Consider the following 20842-nt stretch of genomic DNA (forward strand, 5'->3'; position numbering starts at 1 on the left):
GCTTTCCCGGACTCGGCTCGGCTCCGAGGCTCCGAAGCCGACGCCGCCAGCTCAGCCCCGGGGGCGGGAGCAGGACTGCCAGCACAGCCCGCACCTAGGAGCCGCCGAGCCCGAACGCCTCATGGGACGCCCCCGGGGGCTCTCTCCCCGCCCTGCTGCCGCGTCCCGGTCCTAGGCGCCCGGGCTCCACGGCCCACCCCGCCCGCAGCCCGCGGCCTGTCTGGAGAGGAGTATGAGGCCCGGGGCCCCGCGGACGCCGGCCACCGGGCGGCAGGGGCCTAGCTGCGAAGCCCCGCGCCCGAGGGCGGCGGGTAAGGAGCCGCGGGAGCCGGCGAGGCGTCGGGGCGCGGAGAGGAGCGCCCCTGCCCGGGCACCCGCTGGGCCACGGGACTCGCGTGTGGCCTGAGTGCCGGGGAGGAGGCGGAGGCGCCCCTCCGTCCGGGCTCTGGGAAGGCGGCGAGGGGCTCCGCGGCGGCCCCGGACCCCTGGCCACCATCCTCACGCTCCTGCTCCCGCCGGGGGGATGTCGCGGCCCGGGCCCCGAGCGCCGCCCCGGCCCCGGGGCTGAGCTCCGGACCATGTCCTCCCGCAGCCCCCGGCCCCCGCCCCGCCGTAGCCGCCGCCGCCTGCCGCGCCCCTCCTGCTGCTGCTGCTGCTGCCGCCGCTCGCACCTCAACGAGGACACCGGCCGCTTCGTGCTGCTGGCGGCGCTCATCGGCCTCTACCTGGTGGCGGGTGCCACAGTCTTTTCCGCGCTGGAGAGCCCCGGCGAGGCGGAGGCGCGGGCGCGCTGGGGCGCCACGCTGCGCAACTTCAGCGCTGCGCACGGCGTGGCCGAGCCGGAGCTGCGCGCCTTCCTCCGGCACTACGAGGCCGCGCTGGCCGCCGGCGTCCGCGCCGACGCGCTGCGCCCGCGCTGGGACTTCCCCGGCGCCTTCTACTTCGTGGGCACCGTGGTGTCAACCATAGGTGAGCGGCGCCCCCCCCCCCCCCCCCCCCGGCCCCGCGCGCGTCTTTCCTCTCTGTGCCTTTCGCCTGCCGCCCTTTCCTCTGCTCGGCCGCTCGGTCAGCGTCCCTCGGCTCTCCCTTCCCTTCTAATGTCCCTTTGCTTACTTTTGTCTCGCCCTCTCTTCTCCGCCGGCCCCCATTCTCTCTCTGTCTCCCTCCCGGCTTTCAGTGAGGGAGGAAAGCCCACCTCTGGAGCTCAGCCCCCGGTGGCTTGCCTGGCAGTGTGGCCTAATGGGGGAGAATCCGGGCCGCCTGCGCTCCAACACTGGCCGGCTCCGTGACCTGACCTCTGTGAGCCTCCGTTTTCTCCTCTAAGAATACGTGCCAAGGGCTACCTGTTCTTTCCTATTTTCCACCCACAACCCCCGGGCCTCAGTTTCCTCTCCAGGATGATCTCAAAAGCCCCGTCTCTCTCCACCCTCAGCGCTTTTCTTTTCATAGTCTCCCCCGTTTCTTCTTTTACTGTGTTTTCCCCCTCAGTGGCCTCTAACTCCTTTACCCTGGAGAGGGTGACCACTTGCCCCAGAATCACTTTCCCTAGATCTCCTTCCCACCTGCTTCTCCTACAATCTATACCGCCCCTTACCTGACCCCCAAAAGTAAAACCCGTTAGCCTGAGGCCAGGACTTCAGCTGCTGTTCTGCCTCCCTTCCTTGTGTTCTCCCCCAACTCCCAGCCCCTTCTCCAATTTCTTGACCGTTTCTTTGTTCCCTTGCCACTTTTTCCAACCATTAGTGGTACCAAGGGGTAGCTGGGAGCAGGGATAGTTCCTATTCTTTCCATCATCTCTTCTCCCTTTTTTTGGATATAAACAGTTCACATTTTCTCAACCTTATGAAGAATGCTGTGTAAAGAGTCCTTCAAGCCCCCGCCCCTCTCTGTGTGGCCAGACTGCTGCCTCTGAGCTCCTGTGGAGAAATTCTGGAGCCACCCCTGCTCTCCATCCACCCCTTCATTTCTCTTTCTTCCTCTCCTCTCACTCGTTTTTCCCATCCCCCACTTTACCTGGGTGTCATGTGAAACAAAGCCCCCCCCCACTCACCTGTATAGAGTGCAGCAGAAATGCATGCTTATCACCTTGACAAGGCTTTGTGTGTCCCCAACTCCTGCTTTGAATCCCAGGATGGAAGAAGGCACTTGGCTGGTCACACCTCTAGTCACCCCAAGGCACTGTCTCCTGTGCAGTTTTGGAGGAGGGGGTTGGATTTGCTGGGCTTGAGAAGTGAGGGATTTCATAGACACACGATCTGGAGTGGTTTGGTATGCCAGTTCAGATGCAGAGGCATGGACTCTAACTGACCAGGATAAGCCACAGCAGATGGCTGGTTGGAGGCAGGGAGAGAGTCTGCCTCCATGTGCAGCATATGAGCAGCTAGAGATGTCTCTCTAAGTGTATATGTATAGTCTATGAAAGCACTTCCTTGCCTTCAATGATTTTTCATGTGTCATGCTTGATCTGATTATTTTAAATAGAAAAGGCAAATATGGCCCCCGTCCAAGGCACACACAAATTGGATAAAAATACCCTTTAAAAAGCTATATCATGTTGTTATGGTGATAGAAGATATAAAATGACCCCCTCAAAAATCCCCTTTTAAGAGCTGCATCAAGTTGCTATAGCAACTAGAGTTTTTTTTTTTTTTTTTTTTTTAAAGCTTTAAAAGTACTAAGGATGCTTAGTCCTGGAGGATGACATCATGCATCCATAGCTCATTGTTGACTTGTGCTCTTCCTCTTGTAAACACACCCTTTCCCTTTCTTCCACCTGGAGGCACCTGTGCACATATTGGGTGGCCACAGCACTTTTTCCCAGTGACATGTTCTGGCTTTCTAATGGAACCCACAGGCTAAAGGGGAAGCTGTTGGCAGTGTCCCTTTCCTTTTTAGGCCATGAGTCCATCCAAATAAAGCCCCATTCCAATGGCCTGTGGTCTCTGTGCCTCTCTGATGAGCTCCATCAGTCTGTCGTTCAGTACCCCTTTGGAGGCACTGATTCTGAGCCCAGCCACAGCTTCTAAAGCTTCTCTTTCAGTAATTTACACAAAATCAAGTCAGTGTGTTGGGAAATTGTTCCATGCCCCAGCCTTTAGTCTACTGGCAGGATTGGCTGTTCTTTAGTCAAGTGGAAAGGAACTATATTCTCTTTCTTGATTTGTGTTTTCAGATGTAGGCAAGCAATGTAGGAGGGCTACACTGAAGCATGTGGTTATGTTACGAGTGACCCAGCACGTTGCTTCCAAAATCTGCGGGGAAACATTCAAACCAGCCCGTGTACAGCCCTGGGTTGAACCAGCCCTCTGTGGGGATGCCAAGAGGGCTGGTTATTGCCCCTGCTGGGATATTCTGGGATCAGTGGTTCAAATTGGTCACTTCCATCAGTCAAATAAGTTCCACCAAATCCCCAAGTAGCGTAATTGGCATTTCAGCTTTCTCTTTGCAAAATGTATTTGGATGAGGTTTAGTAAGATCTCCACAGGTCAGCTTCTCTTCTGCTTACATAGTTCCTTTCTCTTAAATGGCCTGAATCTTCAGAGACAATCATTACTATTATTGATGCTTTTATGGGTTCAACAGATCAGGGAGCCAAAGCTCAGTCTACAAAAAATGGGCAGTCAGAATTCTTTATCTGCTTCTTTATCCAATGAAGAGGAAAATTAGCATGTACTCCGTTTTATTTGATGAATATCACAGTGTATATGGTTCATACAGGGCTGTGGAATTCAGGGGAACAAAATGATTTGGTTTAGCTATTTATACTGCCTAATCAAAAGGACATATGTATGTGTGTGTGTGTGTGTGTGTTGTGTAGACCCAGATATATGGTTCATCTAGACTTTAGTATAGGAAATCTTTCCTTCCATTCATTCCATAACATGATTGTGTGTATCAGGCTGTATTTTGAAAGGTTAAAGCTTATGCTACATGGCAGAGATTAAGGCATATCCCAACATGGGCAGCTGGATCGCAGCATTTATGAGCAACATATCTTGGCCATCCTCACTGAAGATGATTAGAACAAGAAGGGGACCTTTGGTCCAATCTCATGTGGCACAGGGTTGGGGACTTGTCAGTGGTCACACAGTTAATGAGGGGTTCAGCTAGGTCCAGATACCAACTTGTGCAATATCCACCAATTTCATGCATATAATTGGTGGGAACGTTCTTGTTTGAGATTGACGTATTTAATAATGTCTATCTGTCTATCTGAGTGTAAGAGTGTGTGTGTGTGTGTGTGTGTGTGTGTGTGTGTGTGTGTGTGTATCCAGGGCAGGGACTGGTCTGCTGGTCTATTGGTCACATCATCAACTGATTAAGTCTAGAGAAAACTTGAAGGATAAGACAGATGTTACAAACCAGACAAGTTAGAAGCATCTGGCAAGTCTTAGATAGCTAGACAGGCAAGAGCCAGCCTAAAGGGCAGAGATGGGGCACTAGCAAGTAGGAGAACTTCTGGCAAACTGTGGTCTAAGGACAGAAGTCACTTGCTTTCTGCCCTTTTTTGCACCAGTGTGTGTATGTGTGTGTGCACGTGTGTGGGCACGTGCACACACACACTCTTGAGAGCACATGTGTGTAGAGGAGGGGAAGAAGGAACAGGAATGGGCTTTCACCTGGTGGAAGATGTAATGACAGGTATAGGTATGGCTGTGTGTACTCAAGGTTACATGGAACAGCACGATGAAGTAGAATGTTTGTCCTGACATTTGGTTTGAACAGGGCCCCATATCCACAGCTGGGCAGTTTGCAATCGTGTAGATACACGTGTGTCTACACAGTGCGGTACCAGTGGAAAATTTTGCCTGTGATTATTCAGCAGCCGTTCAGGCTGTGTAGAAAGTTAATCTGAATAGCTCAAGCGAAATAAAAATCCACTTTGTAGTCTAAATTATTCATACTGATTGCTTACACAGAACTGAAATCCTGGGTAATTATTATTTCTCCCATTTATGCTATGTGACATATTCCCTAGGGGTTGAAATCAAGTTTGCTTTAATGTGAATGTATTCATTTATTCATTCCCCCAATTAATAAACATCTAAGACAAACATCACTCATCATAGATGCATGTGTGACCTCTGGCATGTTGTCTGCACCTCCTGTGATTGTATGAACTCCTGAAGATACCGTCTTGTGTTCTTTTAGCACGAAACAATGTTCTTGAAGACAGTATTCCAGCTCAATGATATTCCAAACAATCCAAAGAGAATTAACCCATCACCTCACATCCTAAAGGATGTTTATCAGTTAACTTTGAAAAGATTAAATGGAAACTCTCCACTGGGGTTTTAATTATGCATCTGCTATCAGATTTACACATAGGAAAGAACATATTTTAAAATCTTTCTCAAATGGCAGCTTGATATAAACAGAAATATTTTTGCTTCCTTTTATTAGGTTTTCTGGCAGCGTTTTTTAGCTATAAAGCTAAAATCATGCTGCTGTAGACGGGATGGTGTAGGTATAAGAGTTGTCACTTTTGGCACTGCATAATTTAGCTTGCTACTTTCAGAATTAGGCACACTTAATTATTCAGCCACGAGATTAGTAACAAGTCCTAACTTTTTCCCTCTTTTTCAACATAGATTTTTAAAAACTCTTTTTGCTACTAAGGAAACTAAGACATTAAAAGCCCAAAATGTCACTACCACATTTACATTCAACTTTCTTCTAACATGTATGTAATCCAGCTGGAGATAGTTTTGATATCTGGAATGAAATACATTATTCAGAAGGAGAGGTGCACCCTTCCTTGCGTATTTCTGTCATCAACTTTTTTTTTTTAAAGAGACACAGTCTTTACTCCATTGCCCAGGCTGGAGTACAGAGGTGCGAATACAGCTTACCATAGTCTCAACCTCCTGGGCACAAGCAATCTTTCCACCGCAGCCTCCCAAGAAGCTGGGACCACAGGTACACATCACCATACCTGGCTAATTTTTTTTTTTTTTTTTTTTTTTTTAAGAGACAGAGCCTCAATACATTGCCCAGGCTGATGTCAAACTCCCGGGCTCAAGCAATCCTGCCACCCCAGCCTTTCAGTGTGCTGGGATTACAAACGGGAGCCACCATGCCCGGTCTCATCAACTATTTTTTATTGAAAGATGGTGCTATGACAGCTTTGAAGGACATTTAGGAAGAAAATATCTTCTTAAATTTGAAACTCTGAGTGGAGAGCAGGAAATGTATTACCATTCACTGCTCTATCCTCAGCACCCAGCATCAGACCTAGCCCATAGTAAACAATAATTATTTATTGTTTGAATAAGAGAACAAGTCATTCATGATACCACTGCACTAACACAACTCTTCGTGTTTGCACATTCCCCTGCAGTTCCTTGTCATGCCTTTTATAGGAAAAAGGAAGGAAACTAACTGATGTGTACTGAGTTGCTTCTGTTTTATTAACATTTTGTTACTGATGTTGTTTCTGTGTTTCCACATAGGCTGATTTTAGTGGGTGCATAATATTCCATCTAGTTGATGTTCTATAATTTACTACCCCTATTGCTGGATAGCTGGGTGTTTCCCAGTTTGGGGCTATTTTGAGTAATGCCACAGTGATCATCTTTATGCAAGGTGACCTTTTCTTTCTGTGATACCTCCTTGGGATGACTTCCAGCTGGTGAAATTGCTGAGTCAGTGGGTACTGCTGTCTTCATGGTGCTTGTGGCCAGCCCCTTTGGAGCGAGAGACTGTCTGGTCTCTTTGTATCTGAGCCTATGCCTCTATAAAGTCTAGCAGTGATTGGACAGTTATCCAGCTAATTGCTCCATGGAAAGGGGCCACACATCCACTTGGTTTTCTCCAGGATTGCACTCAGTTCCAGGAGCTGAACTGCCTCCCGAACAAGGCTGTGGCATTAGCGTTTTCAACCTCCCTTGTTTTAATGAGAGTAGCTTCCTTTGGGAAGTTCTAGGTGAGTGGAGAAAGGTAAGAAGAAAAAATAGGTGGGGGCACTGCCAGGTCATCAAAAACTGAGACAAGAAAGGTACCTGGACCCCCCGTTCTCCCCTGGACTCCCAGGAATGGTCTGCCGCTATTCCTGGGCTAAGCCAGCTGAGAGAGAATGTATTTCCACTCAGTCTTGACTATGCCCAAGGGCCCCAGCATTGAACAGCTCAGAATTGCACCGAATGGAGCAAAGGTACACTCCTAGAGTATTCTAGCTGGAAGCACCACAAAGATCCTTCAGAACTTTCCCCAGGCATGTGGACCATTTTGTCAACAAAAGCCAACAATCAGCCCATTATAGCAAATAGGAGCAGAGCTGCTGTAATTGGGGGTGGGGCCTGGAGTCCGGACCGGTGGGCCTTTCCTCAGATGACACCCGCTCCCTGAAGTCTTCTCTGAGGAGCCCTAGAGCATCTCCAAGACCAGCCTGAAGAGGGTGAATTTAACCTCGTTCCTCATTTTACACAAGGCTCAGAGAGGAAGAGAGGTTGCCCAAGTTACCCAGCAAGTCAGAGGGGGATTCGCTGAGAGCTTGAGCTCTCATCCTCCCTGGAAGAGTTATATCAATATTGCCAAAGGTAGGTGTATCTCTCCCACCCTCCCACACCCTTTCTTACACACATAATTCTCACACTCACAAACAGCACACACGGACACACACACACACTGCTCACATAGACAGGTAGAGAATCCAGCACAGTTCTGAGAGGGCACCAAGGCTTCCCAGAAGGGGTGAGTGTTGCGCTGCACACAGAGGGGAGGAGCTGGAGAGAAGGGTGGGCATCTGAGGAGCAGAATGCAGGCTGAGTGACTTGTTGCGGGGCTTCGGGTAAAAACTCCTGCTTGATCTGGAGATGGTGGTGGTAGCCTTGGGTAAGTGTTCGGTAAGTGTCCCCATCCCTGACACCTGGAGCGGTACTCCCTTGCCTTGCTTGGCTGCCTCAGATTCAGAGGATCTTGGAAACAACAAAAGGTCGTTGGTCTATTCCTGTGGTCACCCCCAGCTCTGGAGTCCTCTCCAAGCTTTCTGGCCCTTCCATTTTTTCTGTCCAGTTCCACTGACTTTCCAGGGTCTGGGGCTCTGCATGGGTCACCAGCAAGCAACCCAGAAAGTGTGTGGAGCCCAAAGTAGGTGCTTTGGGCAGAGTCCAGCCGTGATCATCACCAAAGTTTTTTAAGAGACATGGTCATACTCTCTATACTCTCTGCAGAGCTTCTACACAGGGAGAGTTGCCGAGGAGCAGTGGGTGGAGGGACTTGCAACTGCAAGAAGCACAGCACTTTCCAAGAGGTTGAGGAGGTGCTAGTAGAAAATGAAGAAGGGTACTGAAGCCCCTTGTCTCTCACCCTAGGCCAACTCTTGGCTGCCACCACTGCTGTGAGACTCTGGCCCCCGGAAGTTCTACCCCAAACCCTGCCATTCCCTAGCCACCTACCAGGTGACTCTAGGTCCCCTCTTCAGGCGGCCACTGGCTACGGTGGAGAATGCTCTGGACTCTGTCTGTGATTGCTGCTTCCTCCCTGTGCTTGGTCAACCCCCAACTCAGGGCTAAGTTCCTGGCTTACTAGCAGGTCAGTGGTAACTGGTGTGCCTGGGCCCTTAGAAAAATTGAGCTCTGGGGTTTCTCCTCCATCTGCTTCCTCCAGATCCCAGAGGATCTCATTCCAAGGTGACCTCAGGATGAAGCATCCAGAACCTTGTAATTGCAGATTTTACAATGTTCAAACACAGTGTCTTTATACTCACAGCAACAGATGTTCCAGACCAGCAAGGTAGGATAACATGCAGCAGTGCTTCTCAAACTGTAAGGTGCCTGGGAATCACCTGGGAATCTGGTTACCATGTAGTTTCTGTTGAGTAGGTCTGGGGTGGGATCTGACAGTCTACATTCCTCGGAACTCCTGGCCATGCCTATGCTGATGCACTTGGAGTCCTTAGGATAGAGAACAGCGGTGAGTCAGGCACTAGGAGTCTAGACCTGATTCTGCCACTAACTGGCTGCGTGGCTTTAGGCAGGACGTATCACCATTCAGTGCCTCAGTTTCTCCCTTACTAAAAGAAGGGAATGCCCAAGGTCCTTTGAGCCCCTTCTTAGCTCAGATGTTCTTATATCTGGGAAGACTATTGGTTCATATCCTTCCAGTATAGTTTAGTGTAGACTCTAAACACACCAGCACTGCAGCCAGCCTGCTTGCCTGGATTTACGTCCTGATTCTAACATATTCAAACTGTGTGGTCTCAGTGAGTAGATATACTTCTCCTTGCCTCAGTTGCCTCCTCTCTAAAGTGAAGACCATGCTGGTTCTTACCCCATGGGGTTACTTTAAAGACTGAAGGCTCTAACCCATGGGTGCAGTGCCTGGTAACCCTGAGTAGCATCTGCTCCCCAGATCTTGGCAACCGTGTTGGTGAGCCCTGCCCTGCCTCTCTGTGCAGGAGGGGAGGCCGAGGCACGTTTCCTTCCCTGTAGCCCACCCGGCCACGCCACCCTCTGCATGGTCCAGTCCTCTGGGCCTCAGCCCCCCTGCAGTGTGGCACCTGCTGCAGTCTGGTTGGTCACTGCCTCTCGGGTGTGTTTTTGTGTCCTATGCTGTTACATAACCAGCCTGGAAGGGTACTTTTGAAAATGCATTTTCTTTGGGTCCTTAACTAGAATATCTTAATCATCCCTCATAGGCGCAGTGCTCTTTAATCATCGTCAAGGACATAATTGGTGGATAACTGAATGAATGATTGAGTGGTGTGTTAGACCAGTGACATCCAGTGCTTCTCTGCCCCCCACACCGAGAGCAGAGCCCTGGGCAGTCACACTGCTGCCCACCCTCCTTGTTTTCCAGGTGTGCTGGGGCCTCTTGGCAGTGCTTAGGCTGAGGAGGAGGTCATGGAGCTGAAGAGTAGCAGGGAAGCCGGATGCTGGCTGAGGCCAGGTCCCACCACACTTCTCTGGGGTGGGTCCAGTGTCATGGCTGCTGTGTGGAGGTCGCTAAAGGAAGGCACTGCAGCAAATAGCCCCATGTGTGGGTGCTAGGCTGCTGCTCCCTGCATCCTGGGGCTACCATGGCTCCCTGCTGGGTGGAGGAAGCACCAGGACCCCCTTCCCAGGCAGAAGCCTCCTGGGGCAGGACAGGATCTGGGGCCAGGGGAGGCCACAGAGCCCACCAGCATCTCCCCTCTCTGAACTCTCCATCATGCCAGCAGCCAGTGCCTTTGTTCTAGGGAGTGAGGGGGATAATGGAGGCGTTGTTGGTCTCCCTGATTGACTCCCCTCCCTGCCACATGTCATGTTTGCCAGTTCACTGTGTTTTTATCTGCATTCACTCAGTAAGCTCCCCAAAATCCTAGGACAGCAAAGAAAATTATATCCCATTTCACAGATGACAAGACAGGCTCAGAGAGGTTAAGCAACTTTCTTGGCATCACACAGCAAGTCAATCAATGGCAGAATAGAGGATCCGGGGCTCCTGACTGCTCAAGATTTTCTCTGCTGTCTCTGAATTGTGCAGTTCCACAGATGGGGAAGAACCACAGCCCAGTCTGGGGTCTGCAGGGTTGTGTGGGTGGAGGAGGAGGATGAGGAGGCATCAGCGAGAGCTGAAGCACAGTTTGGGGACTCTGGGATTTGGCTGTGCTGTACTTCTGGCAGTGTCAGTGGCTACACTAAAGTGAGGGCTGCCTGCTTCCTATCCTTCACCACCTAGTACCTCTTTGTGAAGGAGGCTGCCAACCAGATGGGAGAGGGTAGAGCACGTGCTTCCCACAGAGCTCACCAGAACTCTAAGAACTTGTTGAAGAGGACCGAGCTCTCGCCCAGACCTGAGAACCCTCAGCCTTGCACTGGAAATAGCTGCAGTGGGCATGAACAGGCAGGACAGAAAACCAAAAAAACAGGAGGGCCTCCTTTAAGCACACCAGCAAGGAAAACCTGGGGACATGGCCAGCTCAGAACTCACCTCCTGAAGGCTGGTTAGCTTGAGGGAGACTCTGCCTAAGGTCATGTCCTGGGACAGACCCTGCCCAGACCTTGCACCGAGCACCTGCCAGTGCTACCCTCCTCTCTAGCCATCCTTAACTTCTGTCCCCCTTACCTCATACTTGAAGCCTTTAGGATGTTGCATATACTGTTCTCTTCACCTGGAATGCCCTTCCCTTCCTCTCTATTTTCTACCAGGTGAAATCAGTCTTCAAGATCCAGCTCAAATGGTGCCACTAGATGAGGGACCTACTGTGAAGTCCCTCTTACTGCCCTCAGACCTGTGACAATTATTTGTTTCTATGCCAGCTTCCCCAGCTGCGAAGTAAGCCACTGTTCAGTGGGATAAAATGTGTCTAAAGCTGGCCCAGGACCCAGCACATAGTAGGTACGCAGAAAACTTACTTTCTTCTTTCTCCACCTCAGAAGCTACATCTTAGTAGTGCTTGTCACTGTTACAATTAATAACATGATAATAACCATAATGGCAGCAGCTATGCATTGAATGACTACTTTGAAGTGCAGCAAAGAGGTAATTTCTGTCAATCATGGAGCATAATACTTGGCACAAAGTAGGTGATTAATCAACATATGTTGAGTGGATAGAATGAATGAGTAACTGAAAACCCTGGACTGCTGGAAATTAAAGACAAAAAATAAAAACTGAGCAAGCTGGGCCCAGGCCAGGTTCTCAGAACCTCCCAGGGCCTCCCTGCTGGGCCCCCCACCCCTGCAGCTGGAGGGGCTGGCTGTGCATGAGCCCCTCTGCTGGGCCGTTGCTTTAATGCTCTCTCAGTGGCTGGCAGGTGTGCAGCAGGGCAGCCAGCTCATTCTGGAGCTCTTCTCCCTGGGAGTGCTGTTTCTATGGCTCTCTGAGTCAGCTGGGTCCTTGTCCTGACCCTGCCCTGGACTGAAACCAAACTAGACAATTCTAAGCCTCAGCGCTTGTTATCCACAGAAGGCGGTAGGAAAAGTTCAGTCCTGAACTAGGAGGGCTTCTGGTCCTAGTTTTCCCATTGACTCAGATTTCCTATCTGGCCCTGGCCTTGGCCACATCTCTTAGCCATAAGGAGGCCCTGCTCAATTCCACCTCTCAGTCCGGTGGTTCTACCTTTTCTCTTCACCTGCCCAGGACACATTCCTTAGAAACTGGATGTTGCTTCACAAATTTGACGGAAGTTTAATCAGTAATGAAATGCAATTCCACAAACCAGGAAAAGCCACCCCCACCCACACGGCCCAGCACCATCACAATGCCTCCAAAAATACTTGGGGAAGCTTTTATTGGAATCAGTTGTCCCAGCTTTCTGGAAAGTTTCAGTTGAGATAAACGCAAACTCCGAATCGCACTCCGCGTGACTCCTCTCTAATCCTTTCCAAATGGCCATGATCTCCTTCCCTGCTGCCAAGTGTTCTGAATTCTGAGCGTCTCGTGTGAGCCTGTTTAGCTGCTAACACCAGAACCTGCCAGGGATGCTGCAGGGACAGCCCAGGTGCGAGAGGGAAAGGTAGACACGGGCCTCTGCCTGTGCTGAATGTGTTGGCACTTCCTAGGGGCAGGGTGCATTTTGGAGGCCATGCAGGTTTGGATTGTTGGGTTCTCTTCTAAAATGGAAGGTGGGGAAGGAAAGCTGAGATCGCATGGGAGCTAATTCTGAAGGTCTGGCAGCCTCAGTGGCAGGCAGGGAAGAGGTCCTTGCCTGTGTCAATGCCGAAGTGAGACTGCAGGGCCTGCCCCTGCCAGCACCCTCTTTGTCACTCCCCACACTTCCTGCTGGTTTGGCATGGAATCACTTGTGTGACTGTGTGCTTAGCATCTGCTTCTCTTGCCAGATTCTGGGTTCCTGGAAGATGAGAACTCTGTCTCCTCCATTCCCCTGCATGTCTCCAGTGCCTGGCACAGGGCATGGCACATGGGAGGGGCAACAGAAATATTTTCCGAATCAATGTAAATTTGAATGAATGGCTGTTTCCAAGATTCCCAACTCTACCTAGGTACCTGTTTTATAAAAAGTAAAATATGATGATCAGATGATGACCTGCTTTGTAAAAGAAAGCTTTGCTTCTCAAAGGGATTCATTCCCAAGTTTCTGTAAGCAGCAACATACCCCATTATATTTACAGAGAGATGTAACTTGTAATCAATGTCAGGAACCCAGCAGCTGCATGAAGTCCACCTTACTGCCATTTCTACCTTCACGCAGTCCCCAAATCCCTAACATCAAATTAGTGAGCAGTATACCTGACCCAGAAGGCAATTCAGAAGAGTATATAACAAGAGCTGAAGTGAGTTGTACACCTGTACTGATTGGAGTTGTTCAGGCCCCTTGGCACAGTCAAGCAGAGATTGGATTGTATGCCTAACAGACGGAAATTGCCTTACAAAGCTCCTTGATGTGCATTGTTCAGCCGGGCAGGTATGCATTATTCATGTATCCATTTTAAGAATGAAGAAATCTGCATTGCCAAGTGACAATTTGCAGTACAATGTAACGGTTAGGGAGAGAATGCTGGGGGCCCTGGTCTTGCGTTTGAATTTTAGCTTGTCTTGGTCTGTTTTCTGCTTCCATAACAGAATATCACAGACTGGGTAATTTATTTAAAAAAAAAAAGTTTATTTAACTCACACTTCTGGAGACTGGGAAGTTTATGATAGAGGGCTCCAGCATCTGGCAAGAGTCATCCATGTGGAAGGCATCACATGGTGAGCAAGTGCGGGACAGAATCATCCCAAACTCATCTTTTTATCAGGAGCCTGCTCCCGCAATAACCAACCCACCCCAGTGATGATGACATTAATCCATTCATAAGAACAGAGCCCACATGACCCAATCGCCTCTTAAAGTTCTCACCTCTTAAAAGTCTTACAATAGCCATTGGATTTCAATATACGTTTTGGAGGAGACATTCAAACCATAGCAAGCTCTGTCATTGGGGTTGCCAGCATGCGTCTCCTGCCCATTTACTGAAGTCTGCCTCACTGAGTTCCTCTCCAGTGTTCTCCAGCCTCCCACAGATGATGCATCCAAGAACTGGGCTCCTTAACCATCTCATCTATAACCATATTTCTTTCCATCCCACCCCAGCAGGTCATTTGGTTCTATCTGTGTCCTTGCTATTACTAGTAACTGCATTACTTTCAAAGTTTTTGACTCCAGACATCTCACCTCTGACCACTACCTCCCATGCTTCCAGCTCCCATCCTTTGATCTCACCCTATATGGGTGAGATCATAATCCTTTGGCTGTAAGACCTACAGGTCCTTTACACTCCCACTCTTATTTTTCCACCACCTTCTTTGAGCCTGCATTTCTTTTTTAACCCAGCTTGGATTCATTCCCTTTTCAGAGACCCTTAACTTCCTTGCCCCTCTCTCCCTATGTTGTACTCCTATTAAAATACCAACTTTCCACTTACTTTTCATCTGCCCCCAAGCAGCTGAATGTGGCTAAGAAACTATGCAGAGATGCTGACTGGTCCAACTTTAAATTAGTGACCCTTAGTACCAGCTGGACACTCCACACTAGCAGCACCCCCCCCCCCCATCCCACTGTACTTCCTACTGTGTCCTCCACTTATCCTCCCTCTTCTCACCTTTAGCCTCCCATTCCCCTCACTCTCTGCTAATTACCTTTTTTTTCACACTCCATTGAGGAAATAATCAGAAGGGGACTTTCTTATCTTCACACCCCTAAATCCACCCACCATGTGGAGCTGCTTTCTCTCCTGTGACAGTGGATGAAGTGCCCACTTACAAATGCCAGCTTCACTGGGTCTCACTTCCTCTAACTTCTTCCTGGACTTAGTTCCTGCCATTACCCACTCCCCATGCATTGTTAATTTATACTCTATTGGTATGCAAACATACATATTCTTAATAGACCCTGTGTCACCCTCCTGCTACTTTCCCATTTCTCTGCCCTCCTTTACAGGAAACCTTCTCAGAAGAGTAGTCAACATCTCCCTCACCTGCCCTTCTCCCCTGGATCCACATCAATCAGGAGTCCAGCTCCACTTTTCCAGTAATTATGTGATTGTAAGGTGCCTAGTGGCCCCCTTCCTAAAAAAATCCAGTGATGACTTCCCTGTCCTCAGCATCTCAGCAACATTTGACATGGCTGACCATTTATCCTCAACCTCTTTTCTCTTGGCTTCCAGAACATCATGCTGTCCTGGATCCTCACGGGCTGCTTTCCTTGGTCCTTTTTGCTGGTTCTTCTCTATGTGACCTCTCAGTGTGAGAGGGCCCCATGCTCAGTCTTCACTCTGGACTGTCTCCAAACAATCTCTCACCTGTAGAGGAAAAGCTTTTCCCCTACATTTTCTTAGTTTCAGTGACTAGGGCCCTGAATTAAAAGACAGATTAACAGGAGAAAAGGTTTATTGGATATACATATGGAGGCCTTCATAGAAAAGTAATTACCTAAAAAGAAGTTATATACTATTTTAACAAAGAGTGATAAATTGTGAAGTAATGATGAGATAAAAGGAGTTTGGACTTCTAGAAGTGGTAAATTATGGGAAGATAAATATAGGGGGGAAACTAATGGAGAATAAGGTTTGGTTTTAGTAACGTTTGTTATGCAGACTCAATCTCGTGCAATCTCTGGAGTGATAATGGGGTCCCCAGTGATTAAGAGTACAGAGAAGGGAAGGAGGACACCTTGGCAAAGGGAAATTTATGTCCTGCCTTTAGGCAGATAGGGGAGGATAAGGAGCTTTCTCTGCATCTGCTGCTTCCAAATTGCCTGCAGCTCAAAACAATCCTTATGCCAAAGTGACATATTTAGGGATGGCATACTCTGATCCCCTTCACACCCTTTGGCTTTGAACCCATTTATCTATTGATGAATAACCCATCTTCTACACTAAGCTTCAGAGCCATGGGTCCAACTGCCCACTTGGCATCTTCACATGGATATTCACTATGTATCAAAACTTTTAAAAGCCCAAAATAGAACTCCTGATTCCTGCTGTATCCCACTCTTGACTATTCCCCTCACAAGCTGTTCCTGCTCCTTGGTACGCTGCTCCATGAGTCTTCATCTCAATAAATGTCATCCATATAAAGAGTTGTCCTGATTCCTCTTTTTTTCCTAAACTTTCATATCCAATTCATCATGAACTCTTGTCAGCTCAATCTGCAAGATACATTCTGATTCCATCCACTTGTCTCCCTGCCCATCACTACCAGTCTATTCCAACTGTTACCATCATTTCTTCCTGGGGCAATTAAGTCAGTGTTCTAACCAATTCCCTAACTTTCTCTATGCTCCTTGACAACCTGTTCTTCACACACAGCCAAAGAGATCTTTATAAGTGGAAGTCAGGCCAAGTCATTTGCTTGTTTGAAATCCTTCAGTGACTTCCTGTTGCACAAAATCTGACTCTTCACCATGACATTCAAGGCCCTGCATAATCTGGCCCTGTCCTCCCTTAGCCTCACTGGTACTGCTTTCCCCTTCACTCAATGCACTACAGCCACACTAGACTTACCAGACCTCTGGGCATTTGCACTTGCTGTTCCTGCTGCCTGGCGCACTACTCTGTGAGTCATAGCATGGCTGACTTCTCTTAACCACATTCAAGCCTCATGTCTAAAGCTAAAACGTCACCCTTGAGGAGCCTTCCCTGGTCCCCCTGATTATAGTAGTGTCCCCCACTAACCCCTAGTCACTGTCCTTTCTGCCTTATCGTCCTTAGAACATGTACCATTTTTGGAAATCATCCTGTTCATGAACAAATACGTGTTTATGTGTTTGTTTGTTGCCTGACCTCTGCTCAATCCCTGCTCCATGAGACCAGGGTTCTTGTCTCTCTTGTCCACTATTATATTCCCACTGCCTAGCACAGTACCTTGTGTTTGTTGAATAGATGAACTTCCAAAGCTTCCATTTTAACATTTATAAAATGGAAATCATAATAACACTTGTATCCTGTGGTGGTTGGGAGAATTATATGAGACAGTGAATGCAGGTGCTTAGTCTTGCCCTGGTATTTCATAAGCACTCTAATGTGGGCCTATGTTTTTATTAATAGATAATCTGACTGAGTCCACATGTAAGTGGCAAAGCTAAACCCTGAGCTGAATTCTCTGACCCCAGATCTTTTGTTCTTTCTAGTATGTCTGATGCCACCTCTCAGGTTGCAGGGTAGGCAGGTTTGAAAGAATAGTGTGAGTGAGGTCCGGACCAGCCTGCCTTTAGCAAGTTAAGGAACAGTGACAGGTGAAACTGCTTCAGTAGGTTAAGGTCATATTGGAGGGCTTTGAAAGCCAGGTGGAAACATTTAGACTTGGTATGGGGGCAACAGGAATCCACTGGAGTTCTTGAACAGGGGTGTAATGTGATCATGACTGTTTTAGAGATTCTGGTGCTTTAGTCACTATATAGTTATGCCATTAAGTCAGGCAATCTCGTTAGTCTAAATTGTCAGTCTCTAGACTGCCTTCAAACAGCCAGATAATTGTGAAGTTCTTTGTTTTGGCTATTCACCTCAAACATTAAATCAGCCCATTATCAACTGTCTCTTCACTTTATCAAGAGCTTACCACTGTATTTCTGCCTGGGTGACAGAGTGAAATCCCGTGTCCACCCCCTCCAAAAAAAAAAAAAAAAAAACTCGTATATCTCTATCAGTGATAAATCACTGAGGAATATGTGCTTAGTTTGTATATTCAGCTCTGAACTGCTATGTGATTCCAAACTCATTCAGGAGGACTGCCAACGTGAATTGTTTCTTTATGCACTCTAAGTGGTTCATAATCTATGAGTTATAATTTTATTTTATAACTACTGGTGTTCACATTTTAAACAAAGAGCAAAATTTGTCACATTAGACTGAAGAGCTATGCACTCTCGCAATGAGGTCTACCTCACAGGGTCGTGGTGAGGACCCTTGCATAGCCTTAGAACCAGTAAATGTTTGTTCATTTGTTTATATAGCAGTCCAAGATGCTGAATATTTGTGGCAGGATGAATTGGGTAGAGGGGACTAGGGATAGGGACTGGGGAATCACATGGCCTTTGGAAAGGAGCAAAAGAAAAGGGGTAAGAGATATTTGCAGGAGCCAAAGACAGAATTTGGTTATTGGCACTCAACAAGACTCAACATGACCTCTGCTGACCTTGGGTCTTCTTACTCTCTATTCCCCCCTCATTCGTTGACATCATGCCCACACAGTAAGATCTAGGGAAAGGAGCTGACCAGGGGCCTGGGGATTTCTTTTCTGGTTTTGTTTGTTTGTTGGTTGGTTTTTTTTTTTTTTTTTTTTTTTTTTTTTTTTTTTTTTTTTTGCTTGCGGGGAGCCAGAGTCTCACTCTGTCATCCAGGCTGGAGTGCAGTGGTGCAATCCCTGCTCACTGCAACCTCTGCCTCCCGGGTTCAAGTGATTCTTGTGCCTCAGCCTCCCAAGTAGCTGGGATTACAGACATGCACCACCATGCCCAGCTAATTTTTGTATTTTTAGTAGAGATGGGGTTTCGCCATGTTGGCCAGGCTGGTCTTGAACTCCTGGCCTCAAGTAATCTACCCACCTCAGCCTCCCAAAGTGTTGGGATTACAGGCGTGAGCCGCCATGCCCTACAGGGCCCTGGGGTTTCTAACAATGCTATCTGGAGATTTGTGGGCATGTCTCATAATGAGGGGAAGGCAGTTGAAGATGCTGCAGCCTCATAGGAAGTGGGGAATGAAGCAGGCTGAGGCTGGAGGAAGATGCCCGTCCTCCAAAGCTGGGCTCAGCAGGGCAGCCCTCCCCTCACTACTCAGAGATTGCTGAGGGCAGCCTCCTGTGCCCTGCAGGTGGGAAAGGCAGTACCGGTTGGTGGGGGCAGGGGTGCAGCAGAGGTTGGTGTGTAGTAATGACCTTAATTCATAGCATTTTTGTCCCTAGAGTCCCCTTCACTTCCATCTACATTCTTGCTTTATTTTTTAATGTTTTTCCATAAAACTTATTCTTTTATAGCTGTTTATGGCTAAAGGGCATCCTAGCTGCAGACTCGGAGCCTGTACGCTGATAAATTCTATCTCAGATTCTGAGCTTCCCCCCACCACACCCCGTCCCCAGGGCCGAACAAGAAGGAAGGAGGTGATGCAGGCCCTTCAGGAAGAGGCCTAGCTCCTCTGGGTTGCAGGATTGAATGAGCCAGTATCTACAAGGCCCTGGTTCTACTCCCTTGTAATGTTTCCAGGCTTTCTCTGTAATACCGCTGTAGTGAGACACATGTCATTCAGAACTCCATGTAGCCCCCTAGATTTATGCACAGGGCAGCCTGTGGCTAGAACTGAATCTTAAACCAATAATCTGCCTTCCCCAGGACTAGCACCAAAATATTTTTATGTGTCAAGGAGTCTAGAACTGGAGAGCTCCAGAAAAACATGGTGCTGTGTGGGGTAGGGGGTAATATTGATTTCACACACCGTATTTTCCAAAACACTTAGCAGGCCCTGTGTTCTAATTTGGCATCCAGAAAACATGATCCCCATTCATCCATTTATTCAACAAATATTTCTTGAGCGCCCCACTATGTGCCAGCAACTTAAAATCCCCAGGGATACAGCAGTGAAAAAGTAGACAAAGTCCCTACTGTATGGAGCTAACATTCTAGTTGGGGGAGATAGACAATAAACATACAAATAAATGTCAGGTGGTGGTAAATGCTGCAAAAAGAACAAAACCAGGGTGAGAATAAAGTGATGGAAGTAGGGTGGTCTGATAGGGTCTCTTGGATGATGTGACCCCTGAGTGGAGGCTTGGAATGAAGTAAGGGAGTGAGCCGTGTGGCTGCCTGGAGGAAGAGGGCTCCAGCCAGTGCCAAGGTCCCTTAGGAGGAGCTTGCAGGGTTTGCTGGAGGAGCTGGAAGGAGGCCAATGTGCCTGGAATAGTGTTTGGAGGAGGGGCAAGTGAGAGTTAGAATGTGACGTCAGAGGAGTAGCCAGAGACTAGGTCATGCAGGGTCTCCAGGCCACAGCAAGACCTTTGGGTTTTACTCTGAGTGAAATGGGGAGCCACTGGAGGGTTTTGAGAAGAAGCATGATTAGATCCTGAGGCAAAACTTAGGTTAAAATAAGCGGGGAGACAGAAGAGGCGTGACATGATCTGATTTATAAGATCATTCATTGCTGTTCAAAAAAACTGTACAGGGGAAACATAGAAATGTGGGGACTCGTTAGCAGGCTTTTGAAATATTCCACGTGAGAGATGATGATAACTTGGACTAGGGCATGTTTGGTGGAGCCAGTGAGAAGTGATTATATCTTTCAGAATATCTTTCAGAAAAGAAATGCATATTTACTGAAGTGTGGGGTTTTTTTCATTGTTTTGTTTTCCTGTTTCTTTTAGCACCTTAAAGATTGTTTTCTGGCTTGCAGTTTCTGATAAGAAGTCTGTGGCCAGGTGTAGTGGCTCACACCTGTAATCCCAACACTTTGGGAGGCCAAAGTGGGCAGGTCACTTGAGGTCAGCAATTTGAGACCAGCCTGGCCAGCATGGTGAAACCCCATCTCTACTAAAAGTACAAAAATTAGTTGGGCATGGTGATGCACGCTTGTAATCCCCGATGGGAGGCTGAGGCAGGAGAATCACTTGAACCTGGGAGACAGAGGTTGCAGAGAGCCAAGATCGTGCCACCGCACTCCAGCCTGGGTGACAGAATAAGACTCCATCTCAAAAAAAAAGAGAAAAGAAGTCTGTGAATATTTTTATCTCTGTCTATAAGTAATTGTGTCTCCTTTCTTTGGCTGCTGTTAAGGTTTCTCTTCATTCCTGACTCTCAACAAGTTGATTTTGATGTGCCTTTGTATAGTTTCCCTTATGGGGAAACTATATGGAGCTCCTTGGATCTATGTGTTTATAAATTTTCTCAAATTTGGAAAGATTTTGACATTATTGCCTCAAATATTATTTTTGCTAC

General features: G+C 48.2%; 1 protein-coding gene across 1 annotated transcript in view; it reads left to right on the top strand.

Moving 5' to 3' along the window:
- The first annotated feature begins 319 nt into the window (after positions 1–319).
- The window catches only part of KCNK12 (potassium two pore domain channel subfamily K member 12), a 50856-nt gene continuing 30333 nt past the window's right edge, over positions 320–20842 (top strand). Inside the window, exon 1 of the mRNA XM_030921433.1 lies at positions 320–969. Within this exon, the coding sequence (XP_030777293.1) occupies positions 579–969 (391 nt within the window). The 5' untranslated portion in view covers positions 320–578. The remainder of the gene's footprint in view (positions 970–20842) is intronic.

The sequence above is a fragment of the Rhinopithecus roxellana genome, chromosome 17, assembly GCF_007565055.1.
Source record: "Rhinopithecus roxellana isolate Shanxi Qingling chromosome 17, ASM756505v1, whole genome shotgun sequence".
Taxonomy (NCBI): domain Eukaryota; kingdom Metazoa; phylum Chordata; class Mammalia; order Primates; family Cercopithecidae; genus Rhinopithecus; species Rhinopithecus roxellana.